Source organism: Esox lucius, chromosome 13 (genome assembly GCF_011004845.1).
Source record: "Esox lucius isolate fEsoLuc1 chromosome 13, fEsoLuc1.pri, whole genome shotgun sequence".
Taxonomy (NCBI): Eukaryota; Metazoa; Chordata; class Actinopteri; order Esociformes; family Esocidae; genus Esox; species Esox lucius.
This window is the reverse complement of record NC_047581.1, coordinates 22,045,483-22,068,718: the sequence shown is the minus strand read 5'-3', so window position 1 is coordinate 22,068,718 and position 23,236 is coordinate 22,045,483. Positions and strand designations below refer to the sequence as shown.

At 45.4% G+C, this 23,236-nt stretch overlaps 1 protein-coding gene across 4 annotated transcripts in view; it reads left to right on the top strand.

Annotated features, from left to right (window-relative positions):
- Positions 1-22,830, top strand: part of cltcl1 (clathrin, heavy chain-like 1) — a 30,545-nt gene extending 7,715 nt beyond the window's left edge. Inside the window, exons 2-34 of one of the 4 annotated variants that reach the window (XM_010876484.4) lie at positions 719-926; positions 1,634-1,636; positions 3,728-3,996; positions 4,176-4,337; positions 4,820-4,933; positions 7,173-7,346; positions 7,558-7,755; positions 8,006-8,206; positions 8,311-8,463; positions 8,799-8,921; positions 9,580-9,717; positions 9,827-9,991; positions 11,655-11,835; positions 12,138-12,301; positions 12,497-12,622; positions 12,745-12,887; positions 13,039-13,273; positions 13,382-13,504; positions 13,745-13,890; positions 14,309-14,492; positions 14,676-14,868; positions 15,008-15,165; positions 15,270-15,434; positions 15,559-15,666; positions 15,778-15,945; positions 16,441-16,590; positions 16,704-16,835; positions 16,925-17,035; positions 17,361-17,531; positions 17,783-18,004; positions 18,583-18,609; positions 20,180-20,255; positions 20,924-22,830. In XM_010876484.4, coding sequence (XP_010874786.2) covers positions 719-926; positions 1,634-1,636; positions 3,728-3,996; positions 4,176-4,337; positions 4,820-4,933; positions 7,173-7,346; positions 7,558-7,755; positions 8,006-8,206; positions 8,311-8,463; positions 8,799-8,921; positions 9,580-9,717; positions 9,827-9,991; positions 11,655-11,835; positions 12,138-12,301; positions 12,497-12,622; positions 12,745-12,887; positions 13,039-13,273; positions 13,382-13,504; positions 13,745-13,890; positions 14,309-14,492; positions 14,676-14,868; positions 15,008-15,165; positions 15,270-15,434; positions 15,559-15,666; positions 15,778-15,945; positions 16,441-16,590; positions 16,704-16,835; positions 16,925-17,035; positions 17,361-17,531; positions 17,783-18,004; positions 18,583-18,609; positions 20,180-20,255; positions 20,924-21,045 — 5,013 coding nt within the window. In that variant the 3' untranslated portion in view covers positions 21,046-22,830. The remainder of the gene's footprint in view (positions 1-718; positions 927-1,633; positions 1,637-3,727; positions 3,997-4,175; positions 4,338-4,819; positions 4,934-7,172; positions 7,347-7,557; positions 7,756-8,005; positions 8,207-8,310; positions 8,464-8,798; positions 8,922-9,579; positions 9,718-9,826; positions 9,992-11,654; positions 11,836-12,137; positions 12,302-12,496; positions 12,623-12,744; positions 12,888-13,038; positions 13,274-13,381; positions 13,505-13,744; positions 13,891-14,308; positions 14,493-14,675; positions 14,869-15,007; positions 15,166-15,269; positions 15,435-15,558; positions 15,667-15,777; positions 15,946-16,440; positions 16,591-16,703; positions 16,836-16,924; positions 17,036-17,360; positions 17,532-17,782; positions 18,005-18,582; positions 18,610-20,179; positions 20,256-20,923) is intronic. The other 3 variants (XM_010876485.4, XM_010876486.4, XM_010876487.4) reach the window with 3 other exon arrangements.
- Positions 22,831-23,236: the final 406 nt, after the last annotated feature.

Below are 23,236 nucleotides of genomic sequence, written 5' to 3'. Positions count from 1 at the left end.
TTGAATTAAATGAGTCCAGTATTTAGTGTTATGATGTCTCAGTGACAGCTTGATGAATAGCAGATGTCACAGCAAATAAAGCTTTCCAGAGTCGACCTAATATCCTGTTGTTGTCTGGCTTCTCTTTGCTATGCCCACACTGTTTCCCTGGCCTGAGTGCTTGCCATAACCGCCTAACCTTCTAAGAATACAACCTTCTAAGAATACAACCTTCTTGGAACATTGGAACAGTATGGAGTTCTTTTAATAGATTGAGACATTTTGGTAACAATTGCCACCGACCCCACGGCAAACGTCAGCAACTTGCTTGTTTGTTTTACAATTTTTTCCCCTCATTTTTTGTATTTGTCATGGAGGTGCAGCCCCTGCACATATGTCACTTCTTCTTTGGGTGGTCTATGCTGTTTTAGACTAGTCTATTTATATTGGGCCGCTACCCACAGCCAGTTTAAATACTAAAGTGGCTGCTGATCCCACATTCTGAGGATCTGTAGTCCATCAGACCAGGGGATCTGGAGCTTCCTGTTATGTTTTTATACTCTAACCTACTCTGATGAATTGGGCTATAGGTAGAATGTGGTTGGCTACAGGTAGAACACCATCTTCACTCAACATTAGTTAAAAAACCGCTGGAGGCTAATTTTGGGTCCTGTTATGTGATTACAGTTGTGTCTGTAATGCCAATCCGAGATATAACAAGTGTGTTTCTGCGTTTCAGCTGCAGACCCTAGGGGTGAACCCGGCTAACATTGGGTTCAGCTACCTGACCATGGAATCTGACAAATTCATCTGTATCCGAGAAAAGGTGGGCGAACAGAACCAGGTGGTAATCATAGACATGGCCGACCCACATAACCCCAGCAGACGACCCATCTCCGCTGACAGTGCCATCATGAACCCTGCCAGCAAGGTCATCGCCCTGAAAGGTTGGCTAACATCACCCCTCACTGCCTTCCCTTGAGTGTGTATTCCCCTCCCCCCTATGTAGTGCAACACTTTTGATCAGGGCCCCTAAGTAAAGAACGGTCTGCCATTCGGGACACACGATGACCTGGTGATCCCACTCCCTGACCTGTCCTTCCTGGGCTCCGTCCACCATGCACACAAGGCCATTGAAGTCATAGCATCACAGCCTGCATGAAATGTCATGTGATCTCTAACGACCAATAGATTCAGATCTTTTGAGTGTATTGACACAGGATTGCTATTTATGCGGCTCCAGCTTTAAAATAGCTGTCAAAAGCAGTGCTGGGTGTATGTGTGCTGTATTGCACTGTTTCCTCCCATGCTATAAATATAGCCGGCGCACTCAGAAATATTACCTAAATGTACTGAATTGGTCATGTAAATAGATTATCCCTCACTGCATCTAGCACTTAGAGCCATAATGCAAGCACATTAGCCGTCATGTTAGTGTCGTTCTGCCTTACCTCTAGAGCGTCCTCTTAAAGCTCTGCACATCTCTCTCTACCCCCAAACTCGTGGCTCTCTTGTCCTTGCTTTCTGTCATCTAACAGAGGGTGAGTGTTCCCTGTCTCTCTGAAGTCTGCCTTTCCCTGCTTTATCACATCTTTTTCTCCGACTGACTCTTGGCTTTCTTTCCCTTGCTTTCTGTCTTCTCACCTTCTTTTAGACGGTGAGTTCCTGTCTGTCTGTATGTCTGTGTCTGTCACTGTGTTTTTGGTCGTATGTCTGTCTGTCTGTCTATCCATCTGTCTGTTTTCTGTGGTCAACATTCCCCTCTATTAAAAGTTCCCCCTCCTTTCCGATCTGTAACCTTCAATAATTTAGTCTGTTTTGAGGACAGAACGAGAAGCTTTTGATTCTCACATTGTAAATGTACATGTCAAGTCCCCTGACTTTGACTGGCAGAGCGTTTCGTTCGGTTTCCCCATGGGACTGGTGGATGTAGTTGCGTCACCAGGGTCTGTTTCCACAAATCCTCTCAGAAAACACACTAGTACAGTATGTTGCTCATGGACATTTGATAGGAGATAACCAATGGGGATAAGGCATCGCCAGCTGTGAACTTTATAGCACGCTTCAGACAACCATGGTTAATGTGACTGTAACCTACATTAAGCATTTTGCAATGATAAAATATTAGATCCAAACACTCTTTGAAAATATTTTTTACTTTGACTAATATGTTGGCATGGAAAGCCTTTTTTTTTTAAACCAATTGCGATGTTCTCAATAATGTGAATCCTACTGTGATGTTGTTTAAATTTTACTGTTACATATATTACTGTTAAATATTACTGTTGTAAATGTTAGCCTACAAGTTATTTGGCATGTAAGTTAGACCCACAGTCAAAAGCTCAGAGATATGCCTATTTTGGCAATTAGTTTGGGATTAGTATGGTTGTTAATGTGGTTGTTTTTTAACATTGTCTGTCCATGTTGCAGGAATCAACAACTCATTGCATTTTGTGTATTAAAGAAATTCTGTTAACTCCTAACCTGTTCGGACACCACCTGTCAAATATTTGGAGACTTGAATTTGATGAATAAAGCTTTACTGATTGTGTTTATTCTAATAACAGTAAAATGACTGAGCACTTATGACCAATTTTTCCACTGAGACTTTGTGGATACAGACACAGATTATATACATCCTAGGAGCTATGTACTGCATGTGAATGCGTGCTTGGTATTTGTTTCCATTTTTTGTTATGTTTCTACAGCATACCAGGTATGTCAGACTTCTTCACCCACATGTGGTGGTCTCTGTGAAAGCACTTTCATTCCTCACTCACACTGATCATCACTTAGATAGGAAAATGGGGTTACAAGAAAAACAGGAGAGAATTCAAGTTTGCTAGAACTGGTAGCTATGAAATGCAATTGTAATAAAAAGCATTTTTTTTTTTTTTTATTTCACTACTGTAAAATATGTTCTGGATAAGATCATCTGCTTAAATAAATAATGTAAAGGTTTTTAAATGGAAGTGTTTTAAGCTACAGAATATTATGACCCCCTTCCTGATTGATAGGATTTAGGAGAACATATGTTATTTATTTTTTGAAAGTTCCTTCCAATTTGAAATACAGAAGTGTCATAATTCTAAACAAGTGAGTAAATATTGGTTTGTAATTACATCACTTTCTTAACAAAGTGGGGTAAATGTAATGTTTTATCATATTCCAAAACATTTGGGGAGCTTAAATTCCAGTTCTGAAAATGATTTGAGTCTTCCCACCCTTGACACCAACACACAGACAGTTGATGAATTAAAGGGAAAAACATAGTGTCTCAGTAAGGTATTGGGCCACCATGAGCCAATAGAACTGCTTTAATGTGCCTTGGCATACAGTAGATTTAGCTAGTATCAGGGGCTCTACTGGAGGGCTGGGACACCATTCTTCCAAAAGACATTCCCTCATTTGGTGTTTTGATGATGGTGGTGAAGAATGCTCTCTGACACGTTGGTCGAAAGTCTCCCATAGGTGTTCAATTGGGTTGAGATCTGGTTACTGCAAAGACCATAGAATTTCATAGCTCATCAAACCAACCCCTAATCAATCTCCCCCCTAATCCCACTTCCCTTCAAGTTCTGCTTGTTTTCTGGGAATTTAAAAAGATGGCTCACACCAATCACACGTCCGGCTGGATATTTAGAAAAGGAATTAGTTGATCATTAGCTGCAGTTTAGCATTACCCTAACTCAGGTTCAAGGCATGTGGTGTCTCACTGTCTTTTCTCTCACCCTGCCTCTACTCTCAGCTGCTAAGTGCCTGCAGATCTTCAACATTGAGATGAAGAGTAAAATGAAGGCCCACACCATGACAGAGGAAGTCATGTTCTGGAAGTGGATCTCGGTCAACACCGTCGCCTTGGTGACTGAAGGCTCCGTCTACCATTGGAGCATGGAGGGGGATTCGCAGCCTGTGAAAGTGTTTGACCGGCACGCCAGTCTGGCTGGATGCCAGATCATAAACTACCGAACGGATGAGCAGCAGAAGTGGCTCCTGCTCATAGGGATCTCGGCACAGGTACTCCAACTTGTCCGCGTTGTGTGTCTCCATAATGCTACACAGCGCTCGGCTTCAAAGTACGCGTGCAGGTTAGACGTACGCAGTCAGTTGGTGTTTGTGTTCCACAAGCGCGGTACGTTAGTCTGTGGCCCTGCGTGTTCAGATGGTAATGACATTCCTCCTCCTCTGTCCTGCAGCAAAACCGTGTGGTGGGGGCCATGCAGCTGTACTCTGTGGACAGGAAGGTGTCCCAGCCCATTGAGGGCCATGCGGCGGCCTTTGGGGAGTTTAAGGTGGAGGGCAACACCAAACCCTCCACTCTGTTCTGTTTCGCTGTGCGCAGCCAGGCTGGGGGAAAGGTGAGGATGGAGGCAGGGTTCCATACTGGACCGCAATGCCCCCTGTGAGCGCATTCTAATGTTAATGGCAATTTCCGGAAATTCAAGGAACAATCTGTTCTCAAAGAGCAGGCCGGCCCAGACTGTTTCCCAGTGAATTTCCTTTTGGTCAGTCTAGTATTGAAGAGACATCTTCTTTGGATGAATAATCTATTGCTGTTCTTCATGAGAAAGGACGGACGTGGGAAAGTTAAGGTCATCTAAGGCCCATTTCTCTCCTCAACACAGATACAATGATGTTTGCAAAACTGGCCGGCAGTTAGTTAATTGGTGCGCAAACTAGTCCACTCAGATTAGATTGGCTTCATAGCCACTATCTCAAGTGTTTCTTTAAACAGCAGGACAATTGTTGTTGAATCTTCTGATGACGATACCAGATGAGTGGTCAGTAGGTTGACCTGCGGGCTCCGTAGGTTGACCTGTGTGGCCGTGTTGTGTTCTAGCTACACATCATAGAGGTGGGTCAGCCGGCTACAGGGAACCAGCCATTTACCAAGAAGGCTGTTGATGTGTTCTTCCCTCCTGAGGCTCAGACAGACTTCCCCGTTGCCATGCAGGTAAGGCTCCTCCTACACAGCCCCTGGGAACTACTGCCTTTATTAATGCCTGAAATAATGGATCAAGGCCGCATATTTGTAGAGCTGGCATGAGTCTGCTGGGAGTTTGTCCCTTTTTGTACATTGAACTGATACAACTGAAGATGTTAATGTTCCTGTTAAGTTTCCTGTTCTCTTTACAGAAACCTAAAGTGTGGTCCATAAGTATTTGCCGATGATGGGGTTAAAGTACAACTGTCAGCTTTAATTAGTTTGTCCTCCATATCGAATTAACCATTTGGAAATAACAGCACGTTATGTACATAGTCCCCCACATTTAAGGGGACTAAAAGTACAGTGTTTTGACAACTGACAACTTGTTTTTATGAGGCAGTTCTGTCTGTTAGCAATTGTTAGAGCGTGGACAAGCTTTTTTTCATTTGGGGTTGGTTGCTGGTGTTTGGCCACACAAGGACAAAGAAATATCTGAGACATAGCCAAAACATAAGTCATGCCAAAATCAACTGTTTGGTACATTAACAAGAAGAAAGAAAGCCCTGGTTAGCTCTGCAGTGGCAAATGACTGGGTAGACCAGGAAGGACCTCTACAGTTGATGGCCAAATATTTCTTCACCTAGTGAAGGAAATAAGAGACCACTGTCCAACCGATGAGGAACCCTCTCCAGGAGGCAGGCAGGGAGGTCAGCCACTACCATCTGCAGAAGACTAGGGGAGGCCTACAGAGGCTGGACTGCAAGATTCAAAAACCTTAGTTAGCCCCAAAACAGGCTGGATAGCCTAAAAAATACCAAAAAGGCTGCAGAGTTTTAGAAAAACATGCTGTATGATCAGTATGTGCTAGAGTGATTGCAAGAGGAAAGCATGGAGGAAAAACATGGAGGGAAACAATGGAACTGTCATACCAATGTGTCTGTGAGGTTTGGGGATGTATGGCTGCCACTGGAATTGGTTGACCTGTCATCATTGATGTCACTGCTGACGCCAAACATTTGAACTCTAAATGAACAGAAACATCTCGACTGCTCTGATAAAACCAAATGCCCCAGGTCATTGGGCAGATTAAACCAAATGCCCCAGGTCATTGGGCGGATTAAACCAAATGCCCCAGGTCAATGGGCGGCACTTCACCTTGCAGCAGGACAGTGACCCCAAACATTCTGTTAAAGCAACCAAGGAGTTGTTCTTAACTGGCCAAGTCAATCACCCAACCCGAATCTAGAGGATGCTTTTCACTTGCTGAAAACAAGATTGATAACAAAAATGACTGAAACAAACAGGTAGTGAAGATGGCTGCTATACAGGACTGGCAGAGCATCCCCAGGGAAGACCCATCATCTGGTGACATTTATTACCCATCATCTGGTGACGTTTAGGACCCATCATCTGGTGACATTTATTACCCATCATCTGGTGACGTTTAGGACCCATCATCTGGTGACGTTTAGGACCCATCATCTGGTGACATTTATTACCCATCATCTGGTGACGTTTATTACCCATCATCTGGTGACGTTTAGGACCCATCATCTGGTGACGTTTAGGACCCATCGTCTGGTGACGTTTAGGACCCATCGTCTGGTGACGTTTAGGACCCATCGTCTGGTGACGTTTAGGACCCATCATCTGGTGATGTTTATTACCCATCATCTGTTGATGTTTATTACCCATCATCTGGTGAGGTTTATTACCCATCATCTGGTGAGGTTTATTACCCATCATCTGGTGACGTTTAGGACCCATCATCTGGTGATGTTTAGGACCCATCATCTGGTGATGTTTAGGACCCATCATCTGGTGACGTTTATTACCCATCATCTGTTGACATTTATTATCCATCATCTGGTGACGTTTAGGAACCATCATCTGTTGATGTTAATGGGTTACAGACTTCAGGCAGTTATCAAACGCAAAGGTGTCACAGGCAAGTAATACATAGGATGCCGTTATTAAAGGCTGGTCATATTTTTCAAATTACTTTGGGTCCCCTGAAATGGGGGGACTGTGTATAGAAAGGGCTGTTACCTTTAGTCATTGTTTTCAAATCCACTGTGCTGGAGTACAGGGCCAAAATACAACATGTCACTGTCCAAATACTTATGGACTGCTTTGTTCATCTCATACTTACCTCTCAACACTTTTTTGACACACAAAACACGTCAACAGTGTTAATAAGACATTTGTGTTGTACACTGCTAAGGTTAGTGGTGTAATCTGTACGCCCTTTATTCTCTGTCCTCAGATTGGAACCAAGCACGGTGTGATCTACTTGATCACCAAGTATGGCTACATCCACCTGTATGACCTCGAGTCAGGGGTGTGTATCTACATGAACCGCATCAGCGCAGAGACCATCTTTGTCACCGCCCCCCATGAACCCACCTCCGGCATCATCGGGGTTAACAAGAAGGGACAGGTCAGAACTGGTCTCAGACCCCTGAGAACTTAGATGGATGTATACCACAAACGCCAGATATTTAGTGACGTTGTGTTGTGTACCTGTGAAAACATGCGCACACGCACAGCTATAACTTATATATCGCTTATTTTTTATTTATTGCAAGTCTTCACAAGAAGCCTTGATGATTTATTGAATTGATCCATGGATATTCCGCACGCTGCCTCAGGTGTTGTCGGTGTGTGTGGAGGAGGAGAACATTGTGAACTACGCCACCAACGTGCTACAGAACCCAGACCTCGGCCTGAGGATGGCTGTGCGCTCCAACCTGGCTGGGGCAGAGGAGCTGTTTGCCAGAAAGTTCAACACGCTCTTCTCCCAGGGCTCCTACTCAGAGGCAGCCAAGGTTGCTGCATCTACGCCCAAGGTGAGGTCAAACACCAGGGGAGAGGAAGCTTTGGACTGGGTTTGGGTCAGGACGGGTGCAAAATCTCCCAATATCCTGGTTGGAATACTGGGACTGGAAGGACAAAGCAGAAAATATTGAAAACTTCAAGCAGGATATCCGGAGAACCTGGTCATCTTGATGGTGACATGAGGCCAGTGCGGTCTTTAATGAGTCCTCCTGAGCCTGGTACACACAGTAACCCTGACCGGTGCTCTCCCCATCCCTCCAGGGAATCCTGCGTACGGCCGAGACCATCCGTAAGTTCCAGAGCGTGCCGGCCCAGCCGGGCCAGGCCTCTCCGTTGCTACAATACTTTGGCATCCTACTGGACCAAGGCCAGCTCAACAAGTTTGAGTCTCTGGAGCTGTGCAGGCCTGTCCTAGCACAGGGCCGCAAGCAGCTGCTGGAGAAGTGGCTCAAAGAGGACAAGGTAAGAGGGACTGGGCAGGTTTGATGCAGTGCTCACCCAAAGAAATGCAGTATATTTAGTGTCTGTGTGTGTCTGTGTGTGTGTGTGTGTGTGTGTGTGTGTAGCTGGAGTGTTCTGAGGAGCTTGGTGACCTGGTAAAGGCAGTAGATCCTACTCTAGCCCTTAGTGTCTACCTCAGGGCCAACGTACCCAACAAGGTGATCCAGTGCTTCGCTGAGACAGGCCAGTTCCAGAAGATTGTGCTTTATGCCAAGAAGGTACCCTTCCCTTCCTGACTGGATGGAAATCTCTTGTATGTCTCATCTGAATGTAATGTAAAAGCGCCCTGTTGCCTATGTAGTACGCTGATCCTCACCAGGGATTTATTGCCCCGTGTCAGTGGAAAGGCTGTTTGGAGGGTGCACTCTGAGGTTGCAACATTTTCATTGCGTCCTTATGAATACAGTTGGAATGGGATCCTTGTGAATTGGGCAGTCAGTCTGTCATGTTGATGATTATTTATTTAGACTGCTGTTATGTTGCCATGTCTGACTGGAGTAGCTTGGTTGTTTTGTGTCATCAGGTAATGGTGTTGTCTCCTCTCCCGGTCTAGGTGGGCTACACTCCAGACTGGGTGTTTCTGTTGAGAAATGTGATGCGGGTCAGTCCAGAACAGGGTCTACAGTTTGCACAGATGCTGGTTGCAGATGAGGAGCCCCTGGCCAACATTAACCAGGTAATACCTAGTCTCTCGACGGATACTTGGGTGATGTTTGAATGGCCGCAGTTAAGACGCCTGTGCTACTTCCTTTAAAAATGTGCTTGTGGAGGACGGTCTGGCAAATGACCGCACAGAGGAAAGTGATGTTGCTGTCTCACTGCTTGCTGACCGTTCAGTCATGTTTCCTCTAATGTGACGTTGCCTGATCGGTGGTTACTAGCCAGCCAAAACCAAGCTACGTAAAAAAAAAAGTGTTCTTGGGTTTTTAAGAATCCATCTGAGTTTAGGATTTGCGCTTCCAATGGTGCCTTTCATCAAGGACACTCCGTTCTGTCCAGCTGCAGAAGAGTTTTCAAACCTTTTGAGTCTGCTTTTGTTTTGTCAGTGGGGAAAATTATTTTGTCACATTTTAAAAGTTCTGCATAATTTAGTCAAATGTGTTCAACAGCTTACTTAATTTGTTTTTATCACTTTATAAATGTTAATAGGGATTCACCGCTGTAATTTCATACCCATTTACGCCCATATTCATTGTCTTTTATTCCTTTTTCAAACACCAGAGCGGAGACGATACAGGACTTAAACATATTTGATTGAAAACTCCTGCTTACCACGTTGTCTCTTATGATTGGTTGGCTGCTGATGTCCTATTGCTTTCTCCTGATTGGTGTAGATAGTGGATGTGTTCATGGAGGGCAGTCTGATCCAGCAGTGTACCTCATTCCTATTGGATGCTCTGAAGAACAACCAGCCAACTGAAGGACACTTACAGACACGTCTACTGGAGATGAACCTCATTCATGCCCCCCAGGTACACACACACACACCATTAGCCAAGACTAATGAATGTCATTTTTTCATAATGTACATTTTGTGTTGTTGTTTTTTATAAAATCAGTTGTGCTGTGTCCTGTAACCAGGTGGCCGATGCCATCCTGGGCAACCAGATGTTTAGTCACTATGACCGTGCCCATGTCGCCCAGCTGTGTGAGAAGGCCGGCCTGCTGCAGAGAGCTCTGGAACACTACACCGACCTGTACGACATCAAACGGACTGTGGTTCACACACACCTGCTCAACCCAGAGGTACTGGATTAGACTGGATTCACCTTTATTGTGATTGAACATGTACTGTTCGACGAAATGCAGTTTACGTTTTACCAGAAGTGCAAATGAAAGAGGGCAGAAAATATTAAATATATGTATGTACAAGTGGAGTGTATAGATGTGGAATAAATGCATTACATATGGCAGTTTTAAACGTGCCACGGAGGCAAATAGAGGAGGGCAGAAAGTTTACAAGTATTAAGTATAATGTATGTCAATGTGGGATAAAGTGGCAATTCTCAGTGGCATTCTGAATGTGCAGTCGAGGAAAATCGAAAGGGTGGGTATGGTTAGTGCTGAGTTAGAAACTGTTCCTGAGCCTGCTGGTGTGGGAACAAAGAGACCTGTACCACGTGCCTGATGGAAGGAGGGCAAACCGTTTGTGGGATGGATGTGGCGAGTCCCTGATGATCCCGCTTGCCCGGTGCAGACAATGCTTGCACTGGAGGTCTATGATGGCTGGAAGCTGGGTACCCGTGATGTGCTGGGTGGGTTTCACAACCCGTTGCTGGGCCTTCCTGTCGGTAACGGCGCAACCACCAAACCACACTGTGGCGCAATTAGTCAGAATGCTCTCGATAGTACAGCAGTAAAAGTTAACAAGGATCTTGGAAGACAGACAGGCCTTATTTCGGCCTCCTTAAAAAGTACAGGCGTTGCCGCACCTTTTTGACCAGGGCTGAGGTGTTGAGGGTCCAGGAGAGGTCCTCTGAGTTGTGGACACCCAGGAATTTGAAGCTGGACACACGCTCCACCTCAGTGCCATTGATGAGAACTGGGGTCTGACTGCAACCGTGACTTCCTGTAATCCACAATGAGCTCCTTTGTCTTCTTTGCATTGAGGGCCAGGTTATTGCCAGTGCACCATGCTGCAAGGCACTTGACCTCCTCCCTGTAGGCTGGTTCGTCACTGTCACTGATCAGGCCGACCACCAAGGTGTCATCTGCGAACTTGACGATAGTGTTGGAACTGTGTACAGGAACGCAGTTGTGGGTGAAGAGGGAGTACAGGAGGGGGGCTCTGCACGCAGCCTTGTGGAACACTAGTGTTCAGGATCAGGGTGGAGGTGAAGGTGTCTAACCTGACAGACTTGGGTCTGTTGGTTTGGAAGTCCAATGTCCAGTTGCAGAGAGAGGGGCTGATCTCTAGGTCATGGAGTTTGTTGACCAGCCTAGAGGAGATGACTGTGTTTAATGGTGAGCTAAAGGCTATGAATAGCATTCTCATAGGTGTTGGTTTTGTCCAGGTGGGTCAAGGCAGAGTGTAAAGCCGTGGAGATGGCGTCATCTGTAGACCTGTTAGACCGGTAGGCAGACTGGTAGGGATCTAGTGTTTCAAAGCACTTCATGATTGTGGGGGTGAGTGCAAGAGGTCAGAAGTCATTCAGGCTAGTTGACTGTTTCAGCACTGGCGCAATGGTTGCAGTGTTGAAGGATGTGGGGAAAACCGCCTGGGCCAGTGACAGGTTGAAAATGTCAGTAAAGACCTCATATGTTCCTGTAGGTGTGTTGACATGGGGTTCATTTTGGTGACATTTTGTTGGGTAGGGGTTTGGTTTATGGTTAGAGGTTTGTGAAAAAGGTTTGTCCTGAAATGTCTTAACAACTTGGTGTGTGTTAACCCTCTCCTCTCTCCCTGCAGTGGCTGGTTAACTTCTTTGGCTCCCTGTCAGTTGAGGACTCTGTAGAGTGTCTCCGGGCCATGTTATCTGCCAACATCCGACAGAACCTGCAGCTGTGTGTCCAGGTGGCATCTAAATACCACGAGCAGCTGGGAACCAACACCCTTGTGGAGCTCTTTGAGTCCTTTAAGAGCTATGAGGGTACGTTTTTGTTCTATGTTTTCAGATGTCAGCTTATAGCCTGTTCATAGTTTCTTGTTGTTGCTTGCAATTTTGGGGTTTCAGGCTGGGAATCTGCAAAAGCACTTTTTGACAAATGTTGATGTGAAAAGGGATTTCCGAAATAATGATTGATCGTTCCGGACGTTAGTTCCGGAGAACTACCTGTCCCCGTCCCTTCCCTGACTCTTTGTCATAACCTACATTAAACCCCTTAAGTAAATGTAATGTGGCATTCATGGTGACACTAGGAATCATTTTCAAATATGTTCTTCCTCTCCCAGGTCTGTTTTACTTCCTTGGCTCCATCGTAAACTTCAGCCAGGACCCTGACGTCCATTTTAAATACATCCAGGCAGCCTGCAAGACAGGACAGATTAAGGAGGTGGAGCGCATCTGCAGAGAGAGCAACTGTTACGACCCAGACCGAGTCAAGAACTTCCTCAAGGTACCAGGAACAGTGATGGTTGAGGAACCCTAAAAAACACAACCCAAGTTCTCCACTTTTCAGTTGTAAACCTGTGAGAACTAGTCTCAATTATCAATTATCTTCAGCAGTTGTTTTGGGGTTTCTTATGCAAACAGAATCCTAATAAAAGTGTAGCTATTGATAGTTCTGCATTGTTTCTGATTCTCCCATCAGGAGGCTAAACTGACTGACCAGCTGCCTCTGATCATTGTGTGTGACCGCTTTGACTTTGTCCATGACCTGGTCTTGTATCTGTACCGGAACACTCTACAGAAGTACATTGAGATCTACGTTCAGAAGGTGAGAGGCATTCGCCTGGCCGTGGGGGCGTAGAAGGTGACAAAGACAGCATGTGATCATATCGTTGGTATTACCAGGAACACTAAGCTAGAGGAATGCTGCTGTACTTCATGTGTGTGTAGGTGAACCCCAGTCGTCTGCCTGTGGTGATCGGAGGACTGCTGGACGTGGACTGTTCTGAGGACGTCATAAAGAACCTCATCTTGGTGGTGAGAGGCCAGTTCTCCACTGATGAGCTGGTGGCTGAGGTGGAGAAGAGGAACAGGTACAGACACGTCAACATGGCCTTTTCTTCTGCCGTCTTCCTGCCTCAAAATGGCAACCAACGATCCCCCTGTGAGACAAGTGTCAAAAGATTGTTGTAAAGACATTTTGGTGTGTGTGTGTGTGTGTGTCTGTCCGTCTGTCCGTCCCAGACTGAAGCTGTTGTTGCCGTGGCTGGAGTCTCGTATCCACGAGGGCTGTGAGGAGCCGGCTACCCACAATGCCTTGGCTAAGATCTACATTGACAGCAACAACACCCCGGAGCGCTTCCTGAAGGAGAACCCCTTTTATGACAGCGCTGTAGTGGGGAAGTACTGTGAAAAGAGAGACCCTCACCTAGCCTGCGTAGCCTACGAGAGGGGCCAGTGTGACCTCGACCTTATCAAGGTCTGAACACGTGCTCTTGCCCAGATGTGGGCGCACACTTCCACACACACAGCCCAGGCCAGATTACATCATGATACACTAATTTCCTTCCATTGTCTTCTGTTGTAGGTGTGCAATGAAAACTCACTGTTCAAGAGTGAGGCCCGCTACCTGGTCCGACGAAAAGACCCAGAACTATGGGCCACCGTTCTAGAGGAGAACAACCCTTATAGACGCCAGCTCATCGACCAGGTCAGTAGAATGCCCTCTTAATTATAGTATGTTGGTTTGTGTGTCTCCTTGCAAGTGGTCTGACCTGGGGTTTGTTCATTTGCCGGTGGTCTGACCTGGGGTTTGTTCATTTGCAACTGGTCTGACCTGGGGTTTGTTCATTTGCCACTGGTCTGACCTGGGGTTTGTTCATTTGCCACTAGTCTGACCTGGGGTTTGTTCATTTACCACTGGTCTGACCTTTCTCTCTGTATTTCACAGGTAGTGCAAACAGCTCTTTCGGAGACCCAGGACCCAGAGGAGGTGTCTGTGACAGTCAAGGCTTTTATGACAGCTGACCTGCCCAATGAGCTTATTGAACTATTGGAGAAGATCGTGCTGGACAACTCCGTCTTCAGTGAACACCGGTCAGTCAGCATGCACGTACACACACTTTACTTGACCCCACTGTTTAGGTGTATAACTCTAATATTTCACCTGGTAAGTATGTAAAATTTTCATTTACATCAACAGCTTGGGGAATAGTTAAAAAGGGGGAAAGGGGATGAATAATTTGGAATCTGGGGATTAGATATTCAGGGCCAGATTGGAAATGTAGCCAGGACATTGAGATCTCTTTAGGCCAGAGGAAATGATGCCCCCTACTGGCCCTCAAAGACCATTTCCAGCAGCATCTAATCTCCGATGTAGGGATTAACCAGGACCAACCATCCCATCTTCAGAGGCCAGCCAGCAGAGGGTGCAAGGTGCTATGCTGCTGTTCTTCTAATACATCTCTTTATTCTCATCTAGTTTCTATGTGAATCTTGTCTGTTCCTTCCCCAGAAATCTCCAGAACCTGCTGATCCTGACGGCCATCAAGGCAGACCGAACCCGTGTGATGGAGTACATCAACCGCCTGGACAACTATGACGCCCCAGACATCGCTAACATCGCCATCAGCAACGAGCTCTTTGAGGAGGCCTTCGCCATCTTCAAGAAGTTTGACGTCAACACCTCCGCCATTCAGGTACACCGCAGTTGCAAGATGATGCAACTATTAGGCTCATGCTGGTACCGTCCTCATTTCCATGCGTCCACAAGCCGTTTGTTGTCTGTCTGTTTCATAGTTGTACGTTTATTCCAAAAATGGTTAGGTTGTACCTGTTACTCAGTGATACAGCATATTGGTTCTGAGCACACGTCTTTGCAGGTTCTCATAGAACACATCCATAACCTGGACCGAGCCTATGAGTTTGCCGAGCGCTGTAACGAGGCAGCGGTGTGGAGTCAGTTGGCCCGGGCCCAGCTCCACAGAGACCTGGTGAAAGAGGCCATCGACTCGTACATCAAAGCGGATGACCCATCAGCCTACATGGAGGTGGTCAGCGCTGCCAGCAAGAACAGTGAGAAAACACGCTGTCTTAGACTGTGAGGAATACCAAGGGACCAGAGAAACAGGGCGTCCGCTGGAATGGATCTGGAAAGGCAGCAGCGGGCGTGGCCTAAGTTGTGTATTAACATAAAGGTGTGTGTGTGTTGTAGATAACTGGGAGGACCTAGTGAAGTTCCTTCAGATGGCTCGTAAGAAGGCCCGGGAATCCTATGTGGAGACAGAGCTCATCTTTGCGCTGGCTAAAACAGGCAGGCTGGCTGAACTAGAGGAGTTTGTCAGTGGCCCTAACAATGCCCATATACAACAGGTAAAGTCTCTCCTGTGTACGCTGGGAAAATACAGACACAATGCAACATTGCAATTCTCTCTCTTCATCCCTCTTTCCTGCTCTTCCCTTTTCTCCTCATTCAGGTGGGAGATAGGTGTTATGAAGAGGAGATGTATGATGCTGCCAAGCTGCTTTATAATAATGTGTCCAACTTCGCCCGCCTGGCGTCCACGCTGGTTCACCTGAGAGAGTACCAGGCTGCCGTGGACAGCGCCAGAAAAGCCAACAGCACACGGACCTGGAAGGAGGTGCATCTGAACATTGTTACCCACATTCTGCTGCACATTTAACAGACAGATGGTGCGCTCCATTTAACAGGTAGATGGCGCTGTGTGCGTACATTCTGACTGAGCCCCGTCTCTCCTCACTCAGGTGTGCTTTGCGTGTGTGGATGGTGAGGAGTTTCGATTGGCTCAGATCTGTGGTCTTCACATTGTCATCCACGCTGATGAACTGGAGGAGCTCATCAGTTACTATCAGGTAAATACTGATATCATTCACCTGCTTACACCTAGTGTCTGGAAAAGGGAAGCTGTTGGGAGGCGGCTGGTGCCTGTGTGTTCTGGGTAACTTTTGCTGTGTGTTAATCAGGACCAAGGTTATTATGAGGAGCTGATAGCCCTGTTGGAGGCAGCGTTGGGTTTGGAGCGCGCTCACATGGGCATGTTCACAGAGCTGGCCATCCTCTACTCCAAGTTCAAACCCCAGAAGATGAGGGAACACCTGGAGCTCTTCTGGTCCCGTGTCAACATCCCAAAGGTGCGTGTCTGTGTGCGTATGTAGAAAAGTGGTTGCAATGTGTTTCTCATCTGTCAAGTGTAAAATGCATGAAAAGTATTTGCCCCCATTTTTGAGGTGTGTGAGGTACTAATCAGGTGAAATGGGGATTTTTCCCCGAGGTTAACTCAGTCCAATGAAAGGGAGAATCAGTGTTCATGCAGCCAGACAATGGTTGAGGAAAAATAAATGTAAAGTTTTAGAATTACCTAGTTAAAATCCAGACTAAACCTCATTCAGATGTTTTGACATTTCCACTTGAAGGAGGGAACCATAATTCCTCCACGGCTTGAGAGACTAATCAATAAGTGTAGTGACCTAGCGGACGTTATTTTTTCTTTGGCTCAGTCCACAAATCTAATATTAGGTATTGGTTGATGTGATAATGTTGAGTGTCGAATGCAGAACTCCAGACAGGTGGTGCTCCATTTTTCCAGGCACTGTATGTAAGCTCACCTCATTTTCCTGACCAATAAGGTGCTGCGAGCAGCGGAGCAGTCCCATCTGTGGGCGGAGTTGGTGTTTCTCTACGATAAATACGAGGAGTATGACAATGCCGTCCTCACAATGATGTCACATCCTACTGACGCATGGAAGGAGGTGCAGTTCAAGGACATCATCGCCAAGGTAACGTAACCTAATCAGCTCTCACTCCTGGAGATAACTACCGCTGGAGATGGCCTCCTTCTTGTCTTTAGTTTCTCTACAGGAAACATCAGTGTTTTTATGATTGTTTCCAGGTGGCCAATGTCGAGCTGTACTACAAATCCCTTTCCTTTTACCTTGACTACAAACCCCTGCTAATGAACGACCTGCTGACCATACTGTCTCCACGGTTAGACCACAGCCGTGCCGTCGCCTACTTCGCCAAGGTAATCGATGAAAATGAATTCGCTGACAATAATCAGACAATACAAGACGGTACATTTGGTAGCAACACAGTGCGGATGTGTGTTTTCAGGTGAAGCAGTTGAAGTTGGTGAAGCCTTACCTAAGGTCAGTGCAGATTCACAATAACAAGGGAGTCAATGAAGCCCTCAACAACCTCCTCACAGAGGAGGAGGACTACCAGGTGTGTGTATTCCTTTTACTGGCTGAATTTGTCCTCACAAGGAAAGTCGTTCAAAATAACCTGCTCTTATAAAGACCCTTTCAGGCTTAGGGGTTAAGGTTAGACTAATATTGACCTTTGTGCTAAAATTGGGGTTGATTTCTCAGTTAGGTATTATGGTTAGATTAAGTTTAGACATACATTTTATGGAAACCTTTTTTGTTTGTTTCTGGTCCCATAAAGGATAGAAATACAAGGATGCATGTGGGCGCGTGCGTGTGTGTGTGTGCGCGCATTGTGTTGTGGTCTCCAGTGAACATGACGTGTCTGTCTGTGTTGTCCATAGGGCCTGAGGGTGTCTATCGATGCGTATGACAACTTTGACACTATTGGTCTGGCCCAGAGACTGGAGAAGCATGAGCTGATTGAGTTCAGACGGATCGCAGCATACCTCTACAAAGGCAACAACCGATGGAGACAGAGCGTGGAACTCTGCAAGAAGGACAAGTTATACAAAGTAAATATTTTATTAGTTGTTGCTACAAAATCCAAGTGTTAATGTGTACCTATCCTACACTCTTTTCTGACTACAGCCACATGTGAGTGCATTTGTTGGTGTCAGGGTCAGGCCTGACTACATGTTCCATCATGGTTGAATCAATACATCCACCCGGCCCACTCCTCCCCCCTGTCGGCCTGTCTCCCGATGGGCTCTGTGAGGCCGCACTGAGATGAGCGTGGCTGTGTTTAACTCGGTGTGTTTTTCAGGATGCCATGCTGTATGCTGCCGAGTCTAAAGACGCCGAGCTGGCCGAGTCCCTGCTCCAATGGTTCCTGGAGGAGGACAGGAAGGAGTGCTTCGCTGCTTGTCTGTTTGCCTCCTATGACCTTCTGCACCCTGACGTGGTGCTGGAGCTGGCCTGGAGGCACAACATCATGGACTTTGCCATGCCGTACTTCATCCAGGTCATGAGGGAGTACCTCACTAAAGTAAGTCCTGGCCCAGACACAGCAAGCACAGGCTGGCCTTCAGACGGCGTCCCATTCCCCAATGTCTCAGAGTCAAAATGAGCGCACTTTCATACAAAATGGGGTGCCGTTTGGGAATCGCATCAAATGTTGATCTCAGTGGGTGAGGTTGTTATGCGCTAAATAATGGATGTTTTCCTCCTAATGTGAGCGGCTTATTCTCCCCAGATTCTTTTCCCTTCTGTGACAGAGACGGAAAGACAATTGTCCTTGACATTCTTTCTGTATGTATTGAAAAAACTGACAGGGTCCAGAGATGAAGAAATAACTGTGGCAATACAAATGAAGAAGAAAGTTGCGGAAGGTTTTTCTCTAACACTGCTAGAAAAAGCTTTCAAATGCTTCTTTTAAAAAGCAACATTTTACAATGATCCAACTTGATTCTTTTTTATTTTCACTTTTTGTTTCTAATTAAATGAGTAGCCCCTCATTGTGTGGGGAAGACTGACATTCCTCTAGAACTATCGTTATTAATGACACCACTTCCTATATCCTATGACCCTAATACATGTGAGGTCACCATGTGGGTTCTCTTCCAGGTTGATGAGGTTGCGGAGAAGGTGACGGTCTCTGGCTCCCTTTTTCTCTCTGACTTGTTGAGTCTGTTCTAACATAGGCCTTAGGTTTCTGATGTAGGAACATTGACTTACTGTAGACTGAGAATGCTTAACGGAGGACTGGCCAGTCCTGGTCCTGGGAAGCTACAGAGCATGCAGGGTTCAGCCCAGCATGAACCTACCTGATTAAGCCATTTGTGTTTCTTGGTTGAAGACTAAATGAAACATGTAAGTGCAGAGCTGAATCAAAAGCCAGCACACAGAAAGCCAATAGGACCAGGGTTGGTCACCTGACGCCCTACAGTGTCTCTAATGTCTAACCCCACACTGCTTGCTCCTGGTTGACAATAACACACAGGAAAGACCCAAGGAAGGAAGGATTCTTAAAAATACTAAATGCATGATACCACGGCTACATGATACAAGGGGCTGGACTGTAATCCTCTACATCAGTAGTTTTGATACTGTTAGGCGACAATTTTCGCAGTGGCATTTTTTGTTTCTCTGAATAAATGCCAGCTACTTCACACAATGCATGTAAGGGTGTTGTCATTTAGCTTTCACAGATAGGAGACAGTAAAAGAGCACAAGACCAGATGGTGAGAAGCAGCCATGAACAATACATCAGCAGAGGACAGAAATCACCTGGCAGTGAACCCACTCTTATAGTGGATCCAAGCCATTAGAGTAGTACACTGTATAGAGAATAGGCTAGTATTTGGAACGCAAACCATTCATTAGAATTTCAAAAGATGTTTGTTGATTTAATCATCAGAGGAGACATCTTTTTGCATGGCTGCTTTATTTTGGAGGTATGACATTTATTATTCCATTTGTTTTAGTCACATCTCCACCGACTGATAATATTACTCAAATCAATTTAGAGAGGGCCATTTGTGGAATAACTTTTGGGATTTTTATTTGTATTTTTCTACATTGAGTTAAACTTTTTCTCTTATACATCACAAACCATGACTGATTTGTTCAATTCAGGCTTTTTGAGATGCATCGCCTGCATAGAAATGCTAGAAACATGAAATATTTACAAACAAAATATAGCACTTGCATAACTTAAAGAAATATGCATGCGCCCAAAAAAGCAAAAATACTTTTGAATCACTCTAGATGAGAATAAATGTAGGAGTAACAGGAGCATGTAATGTTGTGATTTAGGTTTTTCTGTTTTGCTCCTGGACTGGGATGTTTGCATTTTCTAGGTTTGAATAAAAGTGGTGTCTGCATCTTGGCATGGACCAAACTTTATGGTCATTAAATACTCAAGGAAATCCTCATAAATGTACACAAGCATTGCTTTTAGGGTAGTTTACAGATGCTCCCTCACCACTAAGGAAAGCTAGTTTCTCACTAATTTGCCATGGCATCTTCTCTAAGGCATCCTCACTGTAGAAATAGTTACTAGATTGATACTAGCCTAAAGCATATTAAATTGTGCATAGTTTTCTTCATGACAAAAGTGAATATCACCAGTATATCTCTCTGGAGTTTTTAGAATATGATACAGGTTTATTATTGATTGCCCACCAATTCTCTCTGACCTCTGTTTGGCCTCTGTTCTCAGGTGGACAAACTGGAGGAGTCAGAAAGCCAACGGAAGACTGAGGAAGAAGTCACAGAACCCCCTCCAATAGTTTTTGGTATGTTTGGTTATGGTGTCTATGTGATGTTTAAAATCCCCAACTTGCTCCTGTCCCTTTTCCCTGGTTACCTGTTGATAGTCTGTGGCCATGACACTGGTCCCAATGTGGTTCAGTTAGAAGAGTGTGGAGCTACCAGGAAAGTGGGTTTGATTCCATTGGGGGACCAGAGGGAAAATAAGAAAATGTATGCACTCTCCACAACTATGAGTCTCTTTGAGTGAGTGTGAGTAGAAGATGACTTCAATGCATGACTTCTAAGATGCTTTCAACTTGTGAAAGCTCTTCTTTCTGCCTGTCCCCCTCGTCCGCTCCCCAAGCAGGAGGGGACGAGGGGTACATCTTGGCTTTGCTTTTATACCCAACCTTTAATTCTCCAACGTGTACATTGCTCTTTTAATCACAGAAACTGAAAATAGGCAAATCTTATATCATTTAAGCAACTAGATAATGACAGGCTGATTTTTTTTATTTTTTATTTGGGATGCTGGTGCTTGTGAGGAGAGAACATGCCTTTTAAAGAAATTATGATTATGGGGAAATCCAATGAGTTAGAGCAGTGAATGCAGTGCTAGTAAGCCGGCTGTGGGTTATTGATTAAATTGAGTGTAACTTTGTGTGCGTGTGTATGCGTGTGCGCGCGTGTGTGTGTGTGTGTGTGTGTACAGGTCAGCAGCTGATGTTGACGGCAGGTGCTGCTCCGGTGGCTTCCCAGCCAGGGTATCCAGGAGGCTATGCATACACTGCCCCAGTCTACCCCACGCAGACCCCCTACGGCTACAGCATGTAGACCGCCTCCACCCAATGGAAACCCCGCCCCCCACGACATGTTGACCCCACCCAGGCCCCCCCTACGGCTAAAGCATGTAGACCGCCTCCCCCCAACGGAGAGCCCGCCCCCCCACGTTGAGCCCTTCCAGACCGGCCTACAACATGTACATCATGTCAAATAGACCTTCTGGAAGGTGTCAGTGATAACCCCACATTCCTCCTGTAGCTCCTAACACCCCCACCCAACCTCAGGCCCTAATGTCAGCCACACTCAGCCTGCACTGGAATACAGATACACCCTCAACCGAGAAGAGCTCCTCCTCATCCGGCTCCCCCTCCCACTCCTCGTTCTGCTCCCTCTTTTTCCTTCCCCTCCCTCTCCAGTGGATTACAGCAAGGCTGGACTGAGCTACCGCCTTCACTACACAGCATGACGACACACCACAGCTCTTAGCTCCTAGAGAAAAGACATAATAACACATGAAAGCTAATGTAGAGTACACCATTGTCCGGGTGTTCTGTTGCTCTTCAGTAGATATAGTGTATCAACCATAGAGCAGCTTTTTTGAACTCATTCTTTTTTATAGAGGTAATGACACAGCAGTGATGATACAGAGACGTTGTCACTGAGCAGCCAGGGAAGGGGCTGGGCCAAGGGTCCCTCATCCTCCCCTAAGCACTGCTAGTATTCAGAAGGGGCGGGGCCAATGGTCCCTCATACTCCCCTAAGCAACTGCTAGTATTCTGAAGGGGCGGGGCCAAGGTCCCTCATACTCCCCTAAGCACTGCTAGTATTCAGGTGGTGTCACATATGGGTCATTGTTCAGGTTTGCTTCACGACTGTCTCGTGGTTTTTTTGGGAACTACCTGTGCAATAGTTTTTGTTTGCCCATCTAAGCAGGTACCGTGTTTTGGAGATGCAACACTACAGGACTATATGGACTAGTGATACTACTTACTGGAGTTATGGTGTACTTAACGTACCGAGGTTATCTTAAAACATCAAGACCGGAAAGATTTGCTCTGTTCTTCCTCTAGTCATATTGTCTGACCATTACCAGGTCAAGATGGACATTTGGGTCTCTCCACTTTACACTGTGATGTGTGGTACAGGATCCCACAGCTCTGGTTGATGTTGATGATGATGATGATGATGATGTGAAACATTACTGCGATATGCTGATGTCTGTGCATGTGCTGCCAATCATAATGCTGCAACCAGGAGCACAATTGCCATGTTACACTTATATCAAGTATTACCTATGTTGTGTTCAAAACTAAACCTTTACTGTCTCACCACTGACAACTAACAGAACAGTGAAGAAAATTCCAATATTACACAATGACTACCAATGCAATAGGGGAATATATGTCCCTGTTACAGTGGTTCAGAGTTATCATTTCATGTACTGAATAAACAGTGTATAATTTAAAATGTTGTGAGTATTAATCAAAGTCCCATAATATGGCACACCGTTGATTGTGTATTGTTGTAGCCCTAAGCATATTCATTATACTTTTTTTAAAGAAAATAAAAAGAGCAGACTACACAAAAATAAAAAAAGGAACATCTTTAGCATGATTGCTTGCAGCAGCCATCATCTTGGGTTTTTTCTTCCAGTGAAAGTAGCAAATTCCAGTGCTTATGTGTAAATCTGGATGGCCTGTCACTGGTTCACCACTGGACCCGTAGCTGTACCACTGTAAAAACGCCATAGGAAAAACAGGATCTAAATTGTATAGGAACACTTCCCTATCTGCACAAGTCATGCTCTCTGAAAAACAAATAAAGTTTACACACACACATCTGGCTGTGATCATTTCACTATGCTCTTAGTAGTAACTCAATAGAGGGAACTTGGATTTACAGTATTTGTTTAAATCATAAAAAATAAACTAAATATTTAATAATTCAATTGCATTCATTAAATGGGAGGATCCATTCACATGCTTTGAATTCGTTGAGAAACGCTAATTGGTGGTTCTATCACCCGAGAACCAAAAATATTGTCTTGAGTACACAATCTTGAAGCATGTTAATCAAGAGTACTGTTCTGTAATCATAAGGAGGAATATGCAATGAAAGCCCCATTAAGCTTAGCTATACTTAAAAGGTGCCTACCATGGTAATTGTGGACATAAAGCTTTAATGACGCTTGTGTGCTATGAAGTTTTGGACTGATGAACAGTCCCATCTGACCTGGTGCCAC